Genomic DNA, 20,131 nt, shown 5'->3' with positions numbered 1-20,131 from the left:
GCCTCAGCTTCTGTTTTTAGGGGAACCCAGACCAATTCAGCAAGTGTTCTCTCTCATTGTAACCTGACCACACTATTTCCCTGCTTAAAACCTTGTAATGCTTCTCTGTTGCTAGTGAAGTTCAAACTCTAGCTAAAAGCTGGAAGGCAGCTTAAAGGCCATCTGATCAACCTTCTTTCATGCTTCAAGAGTCCAAGTAATGGACTTTGGGATCCATCAAGTTGGGTTTCAAAACTGGCTCTTTCTGAAAACTTGGGTAAAGTTTTCCACCTCTCTGAGCTTCAGTTTTTTTATCGACTCAATCCCAGGGTTGTGGGGAGGCAATGTATTTAGTGTCTAGCACAGTGTTGGGACCCTAAATACAAAGCAGCAAGTAATTATCACAGGTGAGGAATCAGAAACCGAGGTCCAGAGGGAGCCACTCAGGGTCACACAGTTGGCTAACAACAACTGTTACGCCTGGGACCCAAATCTCACAAAACCACATAACACTCCAGAAATAAGAGATTGAAGTATCTGTCCCTACCAATCAATTGTTAAAGTGTTTAAATGCATTTACTCTACAGACATTTCTTCTGTACCCCCTGTTTGCAGGGATTCCTTTGAGAGCTAGACAGTGAATGAAACATGCAAGGTCCTTGCCTTCATGGGCTTTACATTCCAATGAGGAAGTGAGACACTCCACAGTGAAGCAGTAAATGTGTGTGCAATAGGACTGTGGGATGGGGGTGGGGGGCTGTATTTTTATAGCATAGTTGAGGAAGTGATCTTCTGATAAAGGCTCACTTAAGGTAAAGGGAGCAAGAGAGTGAAACCACTGGTATCAGGGGTAACATTGCAAGCAGCCAGAGCAGGAGCACAGACGGCCGAGGTAGGAGCGATCTTAGAATCTTCAAGAGACGGCGGAGAAGCCAGCACTGCTGAATGGGGTGGGCAAGGGAAGGGGTGGTAGGAAGTGAGGCCAGAGATGGGCAGATGGCAGCCCAGGAAGGCCGTGGACTGTGAATTCTACTCTGAGTGGAAGAAAACCCATGAAGGGTTTTGAATGGAGGTGTGGAGGGACCTGACCTAGGCTTTAAAGGATAGCTCTGATTGGGTGAGACCAGAGAAACCCATTGCAATAATTCTGGTAGAAGTATGTTGGCTTGGACCAGGTGACAGGCCGAGGGGAGGGGAGAAATGGTTATTCTAAGTACATTTTGAAGGCAGAGTTTACCGAACTTGCTGGGATTGGATGTGGGTGTGAACAGAAGGTCGGTCCCAATATGGTGACCCAAATGAAATGAGGGAGTTGCTGTTCACTGAGGGGGGAGTCTGAGGAAGAAGAGGTAAGGGGGCAAATCAGGAGTCTGCTTTTGAACATACCTAGTTTGAGATGCTGATTGGATGCCCAGTAAACACAAAGTAGTGGCTGGATAGACAAATCTGGAGATCAGGGGGATGTCCAGACTGGAGATTCCCATTTGGGAGCACTGGACATTGAAACATTTGGTGGTGTTGAAAGCCAGGCCTAGATGAGCCCGGAAACGAGAGCAGATGGGCCTCCATGGCCCCATGGGGAATGGGACAATGTTCCAAGGTCAAGGAGACAAAAGCCCAGGAAAAGAGCCTCAGAAAGAATGCCTGGTGAGGCAGGAGACAATCCCAGTGTGGCGTCCTGAAAAAGCAACATGCAGAAGTTTCAAGGAGAAGGGACTGACTGACTGCCAAATGCCGCTGATTGGCCACATAAGATGAGACTGAGAATTGGCCATAGGATTTGGCAACATGGCGGCCACTGGCCACCTTGGCAAGAGCTATTTAAATGGATGAAAGAGCATGGGAGGAAATGAAGCAGAGACTTCAAGATTACACAAGCCTTTGAAGGAGTTTTGTGTAATGGGGAGCCCAGAAGACTGATGATGTTGGAATGACATTCATGAGTGGATAAAAAGGAATGAGATCAAGTGACCATGGGGTCTTCTCATTAATGGTAATTTTTCAACAGCAGCCAGGGTACAGTGAAGCAGGCACTATTGAGGGAGTGCAAATCATTCCAGCTTCTTGGGAAATCAGGTTAGCAGTACACTTCAAGAGCCTTGAATATGTCCATGCCCTTTGACCCATTAATTCCATTTCTGGAAATCTCTCCTCAGGAGATAATTCCAAATACAGAAAAAGTCCTCTGCATAGATGTCTTTCACAGAATTATTTACCATAGGTGTAGAAATAGCTAAATATGCCACGATAGATTATGATTAAGGATGCAGGACAGGCCCAGTGACTGGAATATAAGCTCGCTGAGAAAAAGGGACAGTGTCTATTTTATTTATCACTTATCCCCAGCACCTACCACGTGACTGACATATTTGTTGAGTGAATGAATAAAAATTCTTATAAAATTAAGCAAAGAAATATATATAAGAATCCTTAAATTTATATATAAAATAATCCTTAAATGCATATACTCACAGTATGATCTCAATCATGTTTTTTATCAAACATAATACTATGTGTACAAAAACCCCAAACATGACTCCCCAAAATGCTGTTAGTGATTATCTTTGGGTGGTGGAACATGATTTCCTTTTTCATTTTTTTTGTTTATTTTTGCATATTTTAAAGTGAATATGATTACTTTTATACTGGAAAAAAAAAAAAAACAAATCAAGGTCATTTCTCTAAAAAGGACGGGCTAGAGTAGGCAGGATCTAAGCTCTCATCACCAAGATTTGGTAAGGTTTTATACCCTCTGAGGGATCCCAGGCAGTCTTTTTGGGTGTGAGTTTCCAGTTGCAGTCCCGGTGCTCCTCTGAAGATGGGCTCCTCCATCTTCACACACCTGGAGACAGATCTACTTCCGAGTGAAAGAAGGCCCCTCCTGGAGCTAGAGTGATGCCAGCTTTTGTTGGAGCATTTCCTAAACTTAACCGGCTGTCAAAAATAATATCCAGTAAGATGGAAAACAGTTGATGACACAGTTTTAAGTGAAACAGAGCAGAATACAGAGGGCCGTGTTCACCAAGAATGTAACCATTCAAAACTGTTCATTTCACAAATATTTATTGAAGGAAGGAAAAGGCTTCACAAGAAATACATCCAGGTGCAGCCAGAGATGGACCACCAACCAAAACTGAATCTACATTTTCAGTAATACCATTTTACAGCCGTATCTCTAGAACTAGGATCCCTATAGCTCTACTCGAGATCCCACAGTGTGTGTCTACTGATGCTTACCAACTGGTTCCAGGCTTCAGGGAGATCTGTTTCCCAGAGCAGAACTTCTCAAACTTCAGTGTGTGCACCGTTAACTTGGAGATCTGGATAAAATGCAGATTCAGATTCAATAGGTCTGGAGTGGGAAGAAAGAGTCTGCATGTCTAACAAGCTCCAAGACATGCTAAAGCTGCTGGTCTCCTGAGCACACTTTGAGATACAAATGCCAAATATGCTGGATAACCAGGGAACCCCAAGGGTCATTAGGAACCGGGAGCATGAGACAGCCATCCAGGTAGGCTGTGCCAGCCCAGCAAAGTGAGGGGAGCACAGAAGATGCTCAGTGAGGCTTCCACCCACCACCCCAATTCCTAATACCAAGCACCTTCACCAGATGCCCTGCCTGGTCCCCCAGTCCTCAAGCATCCTTGTCCGCAAGCATCTTGGCACCGCTGAGAAGAGTGATGACATGCAAACTCCAGGCAACTGCATGGGATCTGGAGGGGCCTGAGGCCCTCAACTCCTTGGGAAGCTTGATCAGTGACATCTTGCTGGGATGGGTCCCAGGGTCTGGGCTTTGCTAGCAGGTGGTTACCTGGAGCAGCCAGCAGCAGAGGGCAGCAGAGGGCACCAGAGGAGAAGCACAAGCTGCATCCAAGAGAATGGCTCAACAATCTGTCCCCAAAAACCAGGACAAAGGTCAGCAAAGGAACAGAATGGGAGATGTGGCCAAAAGTTGGGACAAAACAAACAGCTCCAGGAAGGGAGCTGGTGGCTCAAAGGGCAGTTGTCTTGGGTGTCAGTTGTACAAGTTCTGGGTCAGAGGTCAGGCCAAGGTCAGATGTGGCTCTTCCATCTCTGGCCTGGCCCTTTGCCAGATCCCTTGTGCAGAGCCAACCCTGGCAGCCTCAAGGGGCCTGGGAACCACTAGCCACTTTACCAGAGGAGGGGTGGGTCTAAGTAAGCCCAGCCAGATGTGGACATCCTATCCAAGGTGGCCCAAGAGCGATCTTGACACTTCCTTTTCTGCAAGGACACGCTGTCTGCTCCACACACAGATGAAGCCTTGGATCTGGCTCAGCTTCCAGGAGACTGAACCTTGACCTCCACGGGTGAGATACTCACACTGATCATAACCCTTCCTCCATTTCCCTGGACTGGCTGGAGGAAGGGGGACCCACTGCTCCTTTCAGCCAGTGCCCCATGAAGCCAGGCTCTAAGAACTTCCTGGCCCTGTCATGACTGAAAGCCACTGCGAGGCCCAAAGTCCTGGGGAGGCTTTGAAAGAATCGTGTTACATCACCTGGGGCAATTCAGCTCAAGGGCCAAGTGTGAATGAAGGAGGTTAGAGTCACGGCTTTGAATACTCTAAGTCTCTGCAGTGGATCGACACTGGGGAGGGTCACAGAGTCCCTGGCCAGCTGCCTGTCAAGAGATGTCCTGGAGGCGAGGAAGGGCAGGCGAGAGAGTGTGGCTGCAGCAGCCTGAGCCCTGCCCACATCGGACCATGGTGCAAGGTGCCTGTCCCCAGCCAAGCACTCCGCTGGGTGCCTCTCCCAGTCTTTATCAATCTACCATGGCAAACCTTTCTGGATCCCTTCTTCCTGTGCCAGTGCCTGTCCTAGCCACAGAGGACCCAGGCTCTATGACCATACAGATGTCACCCTCAAGGCGCTCGCAACCTTATCAAGGAGAAATACTTGCAGGCTGATTTCCATGCAAAGTGGCAGATGCAACACAAGAGAAAAAGGATGCAGTAGGATGTGAACCCTGGAATTCCTGCTGCTCGGGGCTGATTCTCTACTGCAGGGGAGTGTGAGAAGGCCACCAGGATCCTGTCTCAGCTGGATGTACTAATAATACACAGTAATCCCACTGTCTTGCCTCCATAAAATTCTTCACCACTGACAAAGCCCATCCACACACATCATCTCCCACAGAGGCTAGGGGAGCACCAAGGTCCAGAACTCTGACTCCACATGCTCTTCCCCTCAGCCCACAGTGACCTTGCAGACTCACTGGTGGAGGTCAAACCCCTGGGTTCTGGGGCTGGGCATCTGTTGCTGAGTTACCAGAATGAACTCTGCCTGATACGATCAGACCATCTCCGGCTCGGGCATCCGCTCAAGTTACAAGGCACTCTGTGTGTGACCTGCAGAATCCAGACTCAGAATTCTCCCAGGAACAATAGCTGAACCATCTGGATGCCAGGCTTCACAATGCAAAAGGATGCAAAAACAGGCTCCTGCCAGCCCATCTGGGCCCCAGAAAGCCAGTAATGATGGAGTGCCGCCCCCAGCTTGCAATGCGGCCAGCTAAGTGAAGGAGCCTGGCCATGACCATGGCAAGGAGAAACCCTAGTCCTGGCTACACAGGGTTGGACCTGCCACTGAGCCTCAGAGACCCTTTGGAGACTTCCGTGTGCACCGTGGATAGAGGCAAGCGCTCGGACTCCTCCGTGGGGACGCTCTGCTGGCAAGTCAGCACCAGAACTTTGACCTCCTTCTTGAAGTTGGTATTGAGAAAGCCATAGATGAAAGGATTGACACAGGTGGAGGCCATGGCAAGCAGGTGGCACACCAAGAAGATGAGGTTGCCATGACAGATGGGGATGGCCTCATGGTACCAGTCCTCCAGGCTGTTGAACACATGTAGGGGCAGCCAGAGCACGGCGAAGGCGGCCACCATGGCCACGAGCATGCTGTTGATCCGCTTCATCTGCCAGGCCCGCGAACTGTAGGTGCCTTTGCGGAATACCTGCCTCTGCTTCCGCAGACGCTGGTAGATGCGGACGTAGCAGACCAGGATGAAGGCCAGCGGGATGCAGTACTGGAAGAGCAGCAGGAACGTGGTGTAGATGATGCGGTGGTGGTCCAGTGGCCAGGACTCAGTACAGACCACCTTATCCGCCAGAAACTCCAGAGCCTTGGAGTGGTTCTTGTGAAAGACATTCTCTAGGACGCTGTTGGCCAGGAAAGGCAGGGAGAGGAAGCAGGCAATGAGCCAGGTGACCCCAATCCCCAGGTAGGCCTGGGAGACCCTGGGTTTCCAGCCTGTCGGGTTGATGATGAGCTGATGCCTCTCCAGAGCCACAAGGACAAGGGAGAGGATGGAGACTGTCACCGACATACACTGGATAAAGGCTGACATCTTGCAAAGGACCTCGCCAAAGACCCAGTAGTCCATGATGGTGTAGATGGCCGTAAGCGGCTGGCAGATGAGGCACATGAGGAAGTCAGAGAAGGCCAGGTTGGCAATAAGCAGGTTGGTCACGTTGGCCTTCTCCTTATGCCTAATGGTCACACATATCAGACAGAGGTTACCTAGGACCCCTACGATGGTCTCGATGCTGTAGGAGGTGACAACAAAGACCATTGGGTCTACGGAATCCTGGCAGTGGTCAGAGAAGTTATATGGGATGCCTTTTGACTTGCTCCTGTTTTGCCCCTGTGAGGACCCTGGGAACAGCAAGGCCAGGAAGTGTGAGATGTTCATGGCGGATGTGAGAAGATTCTAGCAGATTCAGTGATGATGCCTGCAAAGCAAAGATAAATGGTCCTTAGGGTTAGTGCCTCCTGTGTGGAATCCAGGGAAGAGTGGGGCCCACATAGGAAGGTTTGTGGCTGCTTCCTTCCCAAGGCTGGGACCTAGAAGACCTGTGACCCAGAGTTGTACAGCAACTTGCCCATAGTCACACAGCTAACAAGCAATGGAGCCCAGATACAAACCTAGGTCCATCTGATGCCAGAACTTGTTCCACAAATTCCACGTTCAAGGCTGTTTTGATGATAAAGAAGTTGGACTATTGAGTGGAGGATGATAGCTCAGTGGTAAAATGCATGCTTAGCATGTACGAGGTCCTGGGTTCATTGCCCAGTATCTCCATTAAAAAGAAGAAGAAGAAGAAGAAGAAATTGGATTGTTATGTGCAGAGTTCAGGGACAGAACTGTTCAGGGATAGAACTGTTTAGGGAGCATGGGTAGAAATCCCCTTACCACATTTTACGCAAATAGAGACAGCAGCATATTCTGCCATGTGCTCAGATGCCCCGTGCCCTTTAGGACAGAGCTCAAACCTTGGGGCTTTACACATAGTGTGCCCTTCTGGTCTCAACCTCTACCTGCCCTGCCAGTCTTGTTTCTCAGGTGATACATGGCAGAGTTGAAGACAGCCAGGTATGCAAAGGCTGGGTCATCATCACACTGGCTCCCTCCTCCTGGCACCTATGTGTACATACACACCTGGCCAAGGTCATGGGATGCTCACTGCCTTCCCTCTGGGTCTCCTCCATGCCTACACTCAAATCACAGCTGGCAGCTCCCAGACACCAGCCTGGTCCACACCTCCATGTCCCGGCGCAGCCTTCCCTTTCTCTCTGGTGCCTCAACACAAGGGACCCTCTGCCAAGACCAAATTGGAATTTGGACTCCAGAGCCTCCAGGTGATAATGCCAACAACAGGTATTTTGACCTGGAGAGCCACCGTATCTGCACACACCATCGTGGCTCACCCTCCTCGTGACTTCTCTTGTTGTCATTAATCCCACAAGCAGTCAACCTCCGGGTGACATCAGAATCATTCCAGGAGCAGATTGAAAGTACAGATTCTGGAGCCCCTCCCAAGAGATACAGTTAAGTGAGTCCAGGATGGGGCCCAGGAATCTGTATGTTAGCAAGTGGCCCATATGATTCCAATGCACATGATTCTTAGACCCCATTTTGATACGTACTGATCATAGAGGAATATCCTATTTCCGATATTCCTTAAAGCTCTTACAGTGGTCGTGTCTATCTGTGAACATATGTATGTTCTCCATGACCAAGTGTTGAGTTAGAGGCAGTTTTTATAGACCATAGCCAAAATGAACCAGGGGTCAATAAAATCAATTTGTCAGCTGTCATAAACGTTACCCACTGTACATGTAATTCAGCTTATAAAGATGAGTCACATTTGGCCATTTACAAGATCAAGTCATGAATTCTATGAACAGTTTATAGTCTGGTTTACTTTGGTTAGCCAATCTCAGAGGCAAGAGGATTTTTCTGATACCACAGTCTTCTGGCAAAAAGGGCCAGTTTGAATTGAAAATGACAAAATGAAATATACCAGGGCTAAATGGAATGTCCAGGATTTCGGTGAAAAAACAGCCACAGGTGCATGAAACTGGCAGATGCAATGTGCTCAGAAGCAGCAAATAAGATGTAAACCCAAGAGTCTGGTTGACCAACAGCCAAGGCTGGATCCACAACACAGAGCGACACCATTGGTTCCAAACTGGTGAATGCAGCATGATCAGAGTTCGATCACTAGATGGGGAGTGCTCCAGAAAAGTCCCCTGCTTCATTTATTCATTCGTTCACTCAATAAGCACGTACCCGTCAGCGTGCCCCTCCCCATGGTGCTGAAGGCAGCACTGGGGACTTGCCTGGCTCGCAGACCCTTTCTCAGAGAATCCACAAAGAGCTAACACAAGGTCACCAGTGGGCTGGGAAACCCCACGCCAGTCCCTGCTGACCAGACCACAGGGATGCCTGAGCCCAAATCAGCCCTTTCCAGCAGCTTCTGGGAACAGGGCAGAGGAGGGAAGTGCTGGGGCCGGGAAAGCCAGCAACATGGGAACCAGGAACGCAGCAGAACTGCCAGCAGGCCCTTGTATCTCTCTCCAAAGCTGCAGAGGCTGAGGTGGGGGGGGGTACCACTCCATAAGACCCCACCCTGGAAAGCCCTCTGTGCACAGGGACTGAGGGTTTTCAGAAGCATACTCCAGGGGCAAGGCAGTAATAATTCAAACCCAGTGCCCGGGTCAGCATGAAAGCTGGACTCCTTTTTCGGAACATGCACAGAGGCAGTAGGGAGAAGGCAGTGGCTTCAAGTAGGCAGAGGTCACTCTGTTCTGAGTTTGGTCCCACAGACACCTGGGAAGCCCAAGCTGCCTGAGCGGCTACACCTGGGGCTGGGAGGAGGGGTGAGGGGAGTGGAGACATCCCAGACTGCTGTACCCAGAGGAGCAGGGAAGGGAATTTGGAAAGGCAGGCAGGAGAGGGAATGCGGGAGCCCAGTCTTGGAGAGAGTCCAAGGAGGGAGGGGTCTCATCTCACCCTAAAGAGCACATGCTTTGCTGGGAGACAGAGGGCAGAAGGGACATTAGCTTTCACTGAGCACTGGGAACAAGACATCTCCCTGAGCATTCATCCACACCACGGCCCTGGAAAGGAGGCATTACTAGGCTGAACCATAGGAAATGGCCAGTATTCCACCATTTTCAACCTGCAAAGACAGCAGATTGATCTGGTTGGATCTAATATCACCACCATTTTAAAGAGGGGGACACTGAGGTCCAGTGAGATGAAGGGACCTGCCCAAGGTCCCCACGGTCGGTAAATGGCAAAGCTGAATTAGAACCCTGGTCAGTCTGATTCTTAAGCTTCCAGCACCAGGCCCTCCCAGATAGATTTTGCAGAGGAAGAAAGGGAATCAGGGTCCATGCTAAAGCAGGAGGTGAGCTGATGTGTGGCAGGTGGGGCGGCAGAGGCAGGGTTGGAGATGGACATCCAAGGTCCTCAACAAAGCCAGACATGGCCCACTCACCTGGTCCAGGGCCCAGGTAAGCAATTGGGGGTGCTGGGTTGTGGCTCAGCCAAGTGGGAAGATGCCCCAGGGGGAGGGGCAGCTGCCCAGGGTCCCTTGGCCTTTGGCCCCGGCCCGCTGGCTCAGAACCCCCCACCTCCCTGGCAGCTCCAAGGATGGCCAGCCTCTCCAGCCCCTCATCCTTCCCAAGCAGACTGGTGCTTCGAGTCCCTAATGGAATGACACTCCTAGATAGAGCAGTTTGAAACTTCAGAGGCAGTTTGGAACTTCTGAGGCCCCTCACAATGGCAGAACACAAGAGCACAGCTCCCAGGGCAGAGACAGACCTGAAGAGCTATCACTGAGCAAGCTTCTGTCCCTTGCAGCCTCCAGCAGTGCCTGGATCACCTCGAGGGGATCACGTCCACTCCATTCCCCCCAGACCGCTGAGCTGGGGCTATACTGACCGCTTCCCACCCCTCTGGGAGACGTGGAATTCCTCCAGGGGACCTCACACCAAGACTGTCCCTCGCTTCCCACTGCATTCCTCAGAGATGCCCAGTGAGTACCAGGAGACCTCAGGTCCTCCAGATATACCCCAGGTGGTGGCGATTCTGTGAGAGGGAGGGCGGATGATGGTGCACACTCAGCGAAATGACATTTCAAGATGTTCGCAGGCAGCGCTCGTGACCAGGTGGGAACCCCTGCGACCCCCGGGGAGCCCTCCCCTGCAGCCCTGCCTTCCCAGCAGTCAGAGGAAAACTAGTGAATAATACAAACAATATCAATCTCCCAGGGAGGTAGCAATGGGAAGGATGTCTGCTTTGTTTCCTGAAATTTCAGCAAAACAGCTCCTGTCTCCTGACGCCCGCGGCGCGCCCATACTTTCCGCGCACCCCTTCCCTTCTCTCCTGGCAGCGCACAGGGCGAGGCAGCGGGCCACCCGCGTTTCAGGTGAGGACACCGAGGCTGCGGGAGCCCGAGTCCGCTCCCCCTACCCCACACCCCGCCCTGGCCCCGGCTGCGCAGCTCTGACCCCTGCGAAGCCCCCCCCCCCCGGCGCCCCCTCCCCAGGCGCCCGGCGGAGGCAGCGCGCGGCTGCCCGGCGGCCCCTCGGACCGGGACCCACGGCGCGCGTGGCGGGGCCGCCCGGCCTCACCTGCTTCGGCCGCCCGGCGCTCTCTGCGTGCGGAGCGGAGCCGCCCTGCCCGATCGCCCCGCTCGGCTCCCTCCCGCGCCGCCGCCGCCAGCGCCCGCCCAGCCAGCCGCCCGCGCCGCCCACGAGGACGCTCTGGCCGCCGGGGACCCAGGCGCCTGCCCCAGAGCCGCGCCCGCGAGCGCTCGGGTCCACCCGGAGCCGCAGCCCCGCAGGCCGGCCTCCCCCACGCCCACCTGCGCCCTGCTCGCCGGGAGGCTGGAACTGCGCTGTTCCCCCTTTCTCTCTGAGCCTCAGTGTCCTCATCCACAAAATGGGCCTAAGAAGACCTGCCTTTCATAAACTCGTTCGCAAATATTAATTGTAAGCCTCCTATGAGCCTGGCTTTCCTGCTGAACACAGAGCTGAGCATAACAGGGTTCCTGTCCTGATGTCATCCTGCAGCTCCCAGCCCTGGGGGAGAAAGCAGACCAGGGATAAATACACAAGTAAATAAGTTACTGCAGAGAGTGAGATGCAGTGGGGAAATGGGTCAGCTTTAGATGGGTGGGCCAGGCAGAGGGCACAGTAAAGACAAAGGCCCTGAGGCTGCAGGCATTGGGTCACTGGAGACCATGGGCGGTCAGTGTGGCTGGAGGAAGTCAGGGCTTTCAGAGGTGCAGATAGAACATTTCAGGGAGAGCCTGGTAGATCCTGGAAAGGCCTCCAAGACTGTTGCAAAAAGAGTGAAGTGAGAAAGCACTTCTCCATTGGAGTCTAGGTGATACAGGACTTGCCGAAATGGGACAATCTTTGTTACAAAGGCTGCTCCTGTCTTAAGTATGCTAACTTATAATATCCTCCCCCAAGAAAGCCACACGGTAAAATCACATGTGTCCTTGGAGGACCTCCTGAGAGTAGGATCTGCTTCAAGGGCACTTCCTAAATTTCAGACATGCACAACTCTCCTATAAAACCTTCGATAGCTCAGACTCACAGGAGCAGAGGAGAGCCGTGGTTCCCAGGGGCTGAGGGTTTAGGGAAATGGGAAGATATTGGTCAAAGGGTATATAAACTTCCAGTTATAAGATTTAAAAGTTCTGAGGATCTAATGTACAGTATGGTGATTATAGCTTATCATGCTGTATTATATACTTGAAAGTTGCTAAGAGAGTAGATCTTAAATGTTCTCATCACGAAAAAAGAAATGGTCATTATGTGACAGGATGGAGCTATTATCTAATGCTTTGGTGGTTATCATTTTGCCATATATAAATGTATCAGATCAACTCACTGTACACCTTAAATTTACATAATGTTATATGTCAATTATATCTCAGTAAATCTGGGCCAAAAAAAAACCTTCCATGGCTCCCTATGACCCACAGGACATGACCCAGATCCCCCAGCAACTCCCCACACACACCAAGTAACCCCAGAAGTACCACTCATGGAAATGGTTCCAGAGTTGTGAGCAGTGGGCCTTTCTAGAATGACAGCTTTCATTTATGGTGTATGTGGACCCACAGACATTACCCTATTGGATCATCACAACAGCTCCAAGGGGCAGGCATTATTTTTGTTTTACTGATGGAGCCAAGTGAGACTCAAAGATCGAGCTACTTCCCCAAAGTTACTCAGCTAAAAACCGCTCAGATCTTAGTTCCTTCTCCAGCACCAGAGTGCCGCTGAGAGGCGGAAGGAGCCCCTCAAGGCAGACTTCCTAGTTAAACCAACACTGCAGGAGCTGGCTGTCAGACCTCTAGCATCAGCCAGGGAAGGGAACAGCACCCCCTGGTGGCAGCTGAGCCCCCTACAGAGCACTGCGGGAGTACATGAAGCTCCCAGAGAACGCAGAGCCCCTGAACAAGAAACTGGGAGCTGCACTTCCCCACCCGCTGGCATCCGGGGCCAGGACCCCAATCTGGGAGGTCCTGCCAGTGGCCAAGCTGCCTTTCGCAGTCCTTGGAGAAGGAGCTCAATAGGGTTTTCCCTGCGCCAGAAAAGAAGCTAGCTTTGTCTGACCTCCTAGACATTGATCCTCTTGATAGCTTCGTGATGGACCTCACTTCCCTCACCCCGTAGAAATGCTCCGTGTGAATCACCTTGGAGTCAAACAGGAGCACTAAGCCCTCAGGTGTGTTCCACCTGAAGTTTGAACTCTCAGTCCCCTGCAAGGTCAATTCTCCCCTGGGTCTGATGAGAAAGCTGAGGGTCCGGAAGTGGGGCTGGACCCCAACCACCTCCTTGCTGGCACTTTGCTGGGTCTCTCAACACCCTGAGAGCCAGTGTGGTGGGTGATCACAAGCAGGGCCTGGGAGACAACCTGCCAATCCTCAGATTACCTTTTGGAAAATGGAGCTAATAATAAAATCCGCCTTGAGAAAAGAGATGAGATGCGGTTTCTAGCACAGTTCCTGGCAGGAAAGACATCCCTGGAGATCTATAGCTACTCTTGTTATTCCAGTTCCTCCCTGAGCGCCCCACCCCCCACAGCTAATGAACAGTCCCCATCCATTCTAGATTGAAACCTCTCCAGCCACATGGCATGACCCACATCTCTCACCTAAATTAGTCCACTGCGGTCCCAACAGACCATGGGAGCCCCTAAAATCAGTCTGACACTATTTCTCCTTTAGCTTTTCTAGGGTGCCTCCCCTAGACTACTTCTCCACATACACTCTTCATTTTTAGGGAATATCCAGGCTTGTGGAGATGTTGTTTCCACAACCTGGACTCCCTGAGTTCATTTTCTCCTTGGAAAATTCCTGCTCATTCTTGGAGACACAGCCAATGCCCTGTGAAATGTCCCTGACCCGCCACCTGCTCATTCTAAAGGGAAGATGACAAGTATGCCGCCCACACAGAGAGCTCCCAGGCAGCTGTCCTACTTTTTTCCTGGAAGACCCATAGCCAAAGAAAACGTCATCAGCTACCCAGGAATATCTGTTTATTTTCCCATTTTTATGAACATAGAACCAAAGAGTCCCTACACCAGAAATTAGCACATTGTAAACCGACTATACTTCAATTAAAAAAAACCCCATAAATTCAGAATATCAACAGCACAAAAGAAAAAACATCAAGATAAATAAACAAAATAATTGACCTCAAAAGAAACCAGAATAACTCAGGAAATAGAAAGGAATCTTGAGATCAAAAACTTCCATTAATCTTTAGAGAAATTAACAAAGCTGCTGAATCCATCAAACAAGAACAGATTGCTATGAAACAAGAGACCAAGAGAGCAAAAAAGAACCCTTGAAAATTAAAATGTGACTGCTGAAATTCAAAAACATTTTATTGGAAGGGGTGGGAGGACAAGGTAAGGAAACATCTCATAATGTAGAGAAAAAACACAAAAAGATGGAAAACCTAGGAACAAAAATAAGAGGCATAAATGATTAATGCAAATGATCCATTATCTCATTAATACAATTTCCAGGAAGGGAGGACTAAGAAAATAAAAGGTAACATATCAGTCATGGTCTAAACAGGAAATAGAGTTCACCCACGGATATTCAAAAGAAGAGACCTTAATGGGAAGGTAATGAAGAGGTGTGGGTAGGGTTAAGAGAAAACACAAGAAATGGTGAGGCACTCAGAGACTAGCAGAAGTTACCACCATACAGCTAAAGGAACTGGGGAGAAAACCATGTCACCAGAGCCAGGGGAAAGGCTAACTGATGTGGAGGAAAGGTGACCCAGTGAGCTGCTACAGTCTGGAGGCATGGCACCATCACCAGAGACCTAGTATTGAAACAAGGGGAAGCAATAAAGACATATACCAACCACTCCTTCCACTTCTGATCTCCTATAGATGCCTGCCATTGACCAAGTCCAACTGGAATCCAGCCAGCAAAGGATCATCCATCCTCCCTGGTCATAGAAGAGGGCAGAAAACAATGGTGGAGAAGGCACCTGTGTGGGGTATAAACAGTATGCAGCCAGCACAAGGAATCATCAATCATTAAAGGAACTTTCCCAGAGATGTCAATTGAAAGGACCCCAGGGTCCTGCTCCACACCTAGACCGGTCACTATAGCATTTCAGAATGTCAAGGGTAAAGAGGAGACTCTAAGATGCTCCACAAGGAGGGAAAATATTTGCTTACAAAAAAAGAGAGAGAGATTACACATCTAAATAATTATCCTATAAAATTATATTCTAAATTTAAAAAAAGAGTAAAAGGAGGAAAACATTAATTAAAAAAAAAAAAAAAAGAGCACCATGAGATTGCAATCAGCAAAATCCAGACGGTGGAAAACTCTATAGGTCAATTGACCTGAATCTTCAGTAAGTAAATTATAAGAATAAAAAAAGAGCTGGAGGCAGGAGCCCGAATATTAGCAAACATGTAAAAGATATATCGTATTTTTATAAAACAGGTGCGACTTAAATACAGGGTGAAGGGATGCACATTTGGGTAATAATTAAACTATAAGCAAAACGGAGAAGTGATCATTATAAATCAGGGTAATGGTGACTTCAGGGGGGGAGGGGCGTGAGATTGAGATGAGGCACAGGGAGGTGCCTCGGGTAAATTTCTCTCTCTTAGTCTGGATGGAGGTTACGAGGCATTCCCCTTGTAAAAATGCATGAAGCCACGCCTTAGTTTTATGTGTCTTTCTATAGCTTTGTTTTATTGGCCAGTTCCCAGAGATTCTGATTCAGGGGGTTTGGGGTGGGGACCATTCAGGTTTTTTTTTTAATGGAGATACTGAGGATTGAACCTAGGACCTCATCATGCATGCTAGGCATGCATGCTACCACTGAGCTATACCCATTCCCACAAGATATGTTTTTTTAAATGCCTGAGGTGATTTTAATGTGCAGGCAGGGCTGGGAATAACTGACCTAGGGCATCTCCAAGGAATCTTAAGTAATACACAGGAGAAACAAAACAAAAGCCAGAACCCCAAAAGATCTAAGGAAATCAAAGACGCATACATCCACAAAACAACTCCGAGTATTTGTCAAGGATTCATACCTGAGATGGACTTATACCAAATACACTCGAGAGGGTCTTTATGAGGAGAGAGGGAAATGAGAGTAGGAGATCAAAAAAGAAGTGGGAAAATAATTTTAAAATAATTATTATTTTAAAAAGGGGCTTTTCTCCACTGATGATGATGAGCACTATGAATTGAGAATTTTGATTAAAAGATATTATTACTTTCATTTTACAGATGAAAAAAATAAGGCTCAGAGAGGGCAGCTGACCTGCTGGAAGTCACACAGCCACAATGGGACAGAACAAGACTTAAAACTTAAGCCTCTTCGGATTCCTAGTCTGGGGCTCCCTCCGCACTCTCTGCTTTCTATATGCAATATCCCATAATAAGACCACAGCAAACCACAGAGCTGGTCACAGCAGCTGTGAGCCTGCTGGCTGGCGTTGGAGCTCAGGCTTCATTCATCCATGGTGTGCCCTCCAGGGGATCAGGCCAAGATCTTACAATGACAGCTTCCGTTTTGTGAGCATCTGTAACTTGCCAAGTGCTTTATACTGTATTTCTCACTTAATCCTCATGTCACCCTGGGAGTCAATGTTATTATCCCCATTTTACAGATGATAAGGAACCAGACTCAGCGAATGGAAGTGATGTGGCCAGGTTGGTCAGTAAGTGGCCCTAAGGGAGGTATGGCAGCTGGGATCACCACCTGGGCCAAGGGCACCAATGATGCGCAAGTCTCTGCTAACATCAGGACCACTTCCTCCTCCCCAAGGTCACTGCTGTTGCTCTTACCTCTAGCCTGGTGGGAAAAGTGCTTTGAAAAGTGCTTTGAGAAGAGCCAGCATCCCCGCATTGGGAGGAAGAGGAGCAAGACGCTGGGAGAGACGTTCCGGGTACTCCAAAGAGGAAAGGCGGGCACATTTCACCTCACGGCTACAAGTGTTTATCTACATGCTCCTTGGGTATTCCTTAGTCCTTCTGTCCCATCCCCCGCCAGCCCTCAACAGGAGTGGGTACTCCTGTCCAGGTCCTGTGCCCAATACTGGGGACTCAGAGGTAAATAGAGGGGCCCTCATCCTCTCAAGGCAGAGACCCGGTGAATAGTTAACTCTAAAAGTTGCTAAATGTCCCAGGAGAGGTGCAGGGGACACCCAGGGACTACCACCATTACTCAGCCCGAGGTGGTAAGAGACGACTTCACAGAAGAAGGCATTTTGCACTGAGCAGAATTTCTGCAGGTAGACGCAGGAAGGAAAACTGTGGGAATATTACAGCTGAAGATCAGTTAACATAGATCTGTCATAGGAGACTTCATCATTTTCAGACCCGCAAACAAAAAGGGATCCACCCCTGTCAGCCATTCTGTCAGGCACAGACAGATCAAGAGCTTCCTTTTCTCCTAAATGAACCCCAGGAGCTAGACTGCATCCTGCCACCTTCTCTCCCAAGGAGGAGAGCTGGCCAAGGGGTCCTCCTGCCGCCACCTTCTGCCTCTCAAGGGCCCTGACCCGCCTCACTGCCCAACTGCTTCCTTTCTCTGATTCCTCTAATTTCTAATATTAAGTAGCATTTTCTCTGTGAGCAAAACTACACTCATCCAGATGGACCAGGGGAAGTCCAGTCGGACTTTCAGAATATGTAAACAGAAATGCTTTGAAATCCAGCACCTCGCTCAGAAATCACAGCCCTGGAGGGGTCCCCAAGGGGACTGCTCCAATCCATAGACAGTGGTGAGCTTTCATCATATCCTAGAACTTTCCATCCATGAAAAAAAATGTGAAAGCAAATATATATATTTACATATATGACTGAATCACTATACTGTACACCAGAAACTAACACAACATTGTAAATCAATTTTTAAAAAATGTTTAAAAAAAAATCTAGCCCTGGTTAAGTAGCTCTGTAAATAAACTAATCATTATTCTTTAATTAAAAAAAAAAAAAGTCTTGTCTGATCCAAACTTTGCTCACACTTGCGGGGAGATGTGTTAAGTTATGCATGGCCCGGCCAATCCAGACAGAAAGACACCCTTGCCTGTACAGCAGCATTTGTCCACCACTTAAATGCTTTATTTTATTTCCGCCTGATTTTATCAAAACAGTGGAAAACATTACATGGACATGCTCAGGACTCCAGAGCAATTCAGTTGAGATGTGAGTCCAGGTCCTCAGGTGTGCCAGAGCGGGGGTCCTTAGCCTCCATTGTGTGCCCAGAGGTCTTAAGCCACTCAACCATGTTCACATGTGAAGGAAGAGAATGAAACTCAAGGATATGCAGGACATGCTAGCAAGAGGGCCTTGAAAGCTGTATGCAGTCAGGCAGGAGGGAGCAGGGATTCTGTACCGTCTCTCATCCCTTCCTTGCCTCTCAGAGAAGGCACCCCTCTCACACCCACGTCATCTGTGCTCAGCCTCCATTCGAGCCACTTACCGCCCACTCTGTGGAGGTGGGCAGTGCCCTGCTCAGTGTTTGCGGATGGTTTGTTCCTGTGGGCACGTCACACATGGCCCGCTGTCCTGTGTTGTATACGTTCTTCGGTTACTCGGTCAATCTTTTGTTTCTGGAGAGCAAAGGTCATTGGTAGCCCAACTATTACCATAGGTTCTTGTCTCTTATCATAGAAAGAATTCAGAGACGAGACACTGGGGTCAAGAAAGTAAAGTGAGGATTTATTAAGGGATGGATGGTACCCTCTTAGTCAGCAGCTATGCTGAGTTTCTTTGGCAAGTTGGTTACACAGGGTGTAAAAATGAATGCCAGGATATTCATTGGGGAGGAAAGGGTTTGGGGTCATATTCCCTGATTTCCATCCCAGCTTCACCTTCCCAAGGGGAGGAGGGATTTTTGTCCTTTTTGAGACTGGATGGGAAGTGTCATGGCATCGATGCATGATGGGTAATTCTAACCTGCAAGACTAATTTTATTGCAATGAGGACATAATGAACAAAAGGTTACACTCAGACACTAGAGAGTCCTCGCTTTTCCCACTGTTTGGCCTGCCTCCAGGCCACTTGTCCCCCCAAAATGTGTGATCTCCTGTCAGTGCAGATGTTCCTGCTTTCCTCTATCTGCCCAAGGACCCCCGTCGTTCACACCATGCATGGTTTCCTGCCACTTGGCCAGTGTCCCCTTTCTCTGCCCATGTCTATCTATCTGCCTGCTCTAACACAACCTCTGTCCAGGCAAGCAGAGGGGGGACAGGGCCCCGGAAGGGCACAGGATTGTTGACTGAGAAAAAATCTTAGAGTTGAGAGTTATGTTTAATTCAGAGGATTTTCTAAGGGCTTGAGCCCGGGAGGCAGCCACTCAGATCCCTCTAAGAGAGGTAGGGGAGGAGGAGTTTTTGCAACAAAGTCCAAGTAGTTGGAACATCAAAAGATTACTCTTAATTAAGAAAACCAGATACTTCAAGTTAAAGAATTTAGTCCTTCTCTATGTATGGGAAGATGCAAAAGTCTGGGCTCATTGAAATTATCCCTTTGATATGCACCTAGCTATCTAAGGCCAGTAGCCTCTTCTTTTTCATCCTGAGTTCCCTCCGGGGGCACCCTTGTGGGTGGTTGCAGAAGCCAGGTTGCCTGCTCGGCTCCACCCTGAGTTCCCTCCACTCACTGTCGGTGGGCAGTAGAGGCTGATGTCTTGATGGCCACAGCATCCTTCGTTTACTGATATAGCGGCGATATTTTTCATTCACAGGATGCTGACCAGAACCTTGGCTCTGCCCTTTAGGAGCTCAGGAATCTTAAGTGATTTTCCTATGATTCTCCAAATCTAGTTTTTCCCAGCTGATGAAATGGGTACAAAAATAATATCCTCTCTGGATGTTATAGGGACTAGATGAGATAACAAATATGAAGTGCTTTGGAACCCATAAAGTGCGGTAGCGGTATTGGTGGACCATCGTATTATTGAGGTTATTTGTCTATTCATAACTCATCTCTAATCACATTAGAGACAATGAATTTGTGCCTCTGTTGGGTTGGCTGCTCTCCAGACAGGAAGCCGGAAAGATCTCAGGGAGAAGTTGGTTCTCACAACTCCCTCCTTTGCCAGGGCCACGCCACATCCCAGTGGGCTTCTCCCAGAAGCAATATGGTGAATTTAATTAGCCATGAGAACTAGAGCCCTTTGCTTCCACTTGAGATTTGGACGGGGAAGAGCAAACACAGGCAGGGGCAGAGAGTGAGGACCACTCACACCCCAGGTCCCCTCACCAGGCCCTTCTTTCTCGCCTCTCAGGGGGTCCAGAGATTTTCCTCCTCCCCAGCTGG

The 20,131-nt window shown here is 49.2% G+C and overlaps 1 protein-coding gene across 1 annotated transcript; it reads right to left on the bottom strand.

Moving 5' to 3' along the window:
• Positions 1-3,095: 3,095 nt before the first annotated feature.
• Positions 3,096-10,987, bottom strand: LOC102523912 (neuropeptide Y receptor type 4-2). Its single transcript, XM_032491645.1, has 2 exons — positions 10,923-10,987; positions 3,096-6,730 (listed from the first exon to the last, which is right to left on the bottom strand). Exon 2 carries the CDS (start codon positions 6,688-6,690, stop codon positions 5,563-5,565), a length of 1,128 nt encoding a protein of 375 aa, XP_032347536.1. The 5' UTR covers positions 6,691-6,730; positions 10,923-10,987; the 3' UTR covers positions 3,096-5,562.
• Positions 10,988-20,131: the final 9,144 nt, after the last annotated feature.

The sequence above is a fragment of the Camelus ferus genome, chromosome 11 (genome assembly GCF_009834535.1).
Source record: "Camelus ferus isolate YT-003-E chromosome 11, BCGSAC_Cfer_1.0, whole genome shotgun sequence".
Lineage (NCBI taxonomy): Eukaryota > Metazoa > Chordata > Mammalia > Artiodactyla > Camelidae > Camelus > Camelus ferus.
The sequence above is the reverse complement of the archived record's forward strand: the minus strand, read 5'-3'. Positions and strand labels throughout refer to the sequence as shown.

Excerpts from the sequence above, each read along its gene's own strand:
- LOC102523912 (XM_032491645.1), bottom strand. The coding sequence starts at position 6,690 with ATGAACATCTCACACTTCCTGGCCTTGCTGTTCCCAGGGTCCTCACAG.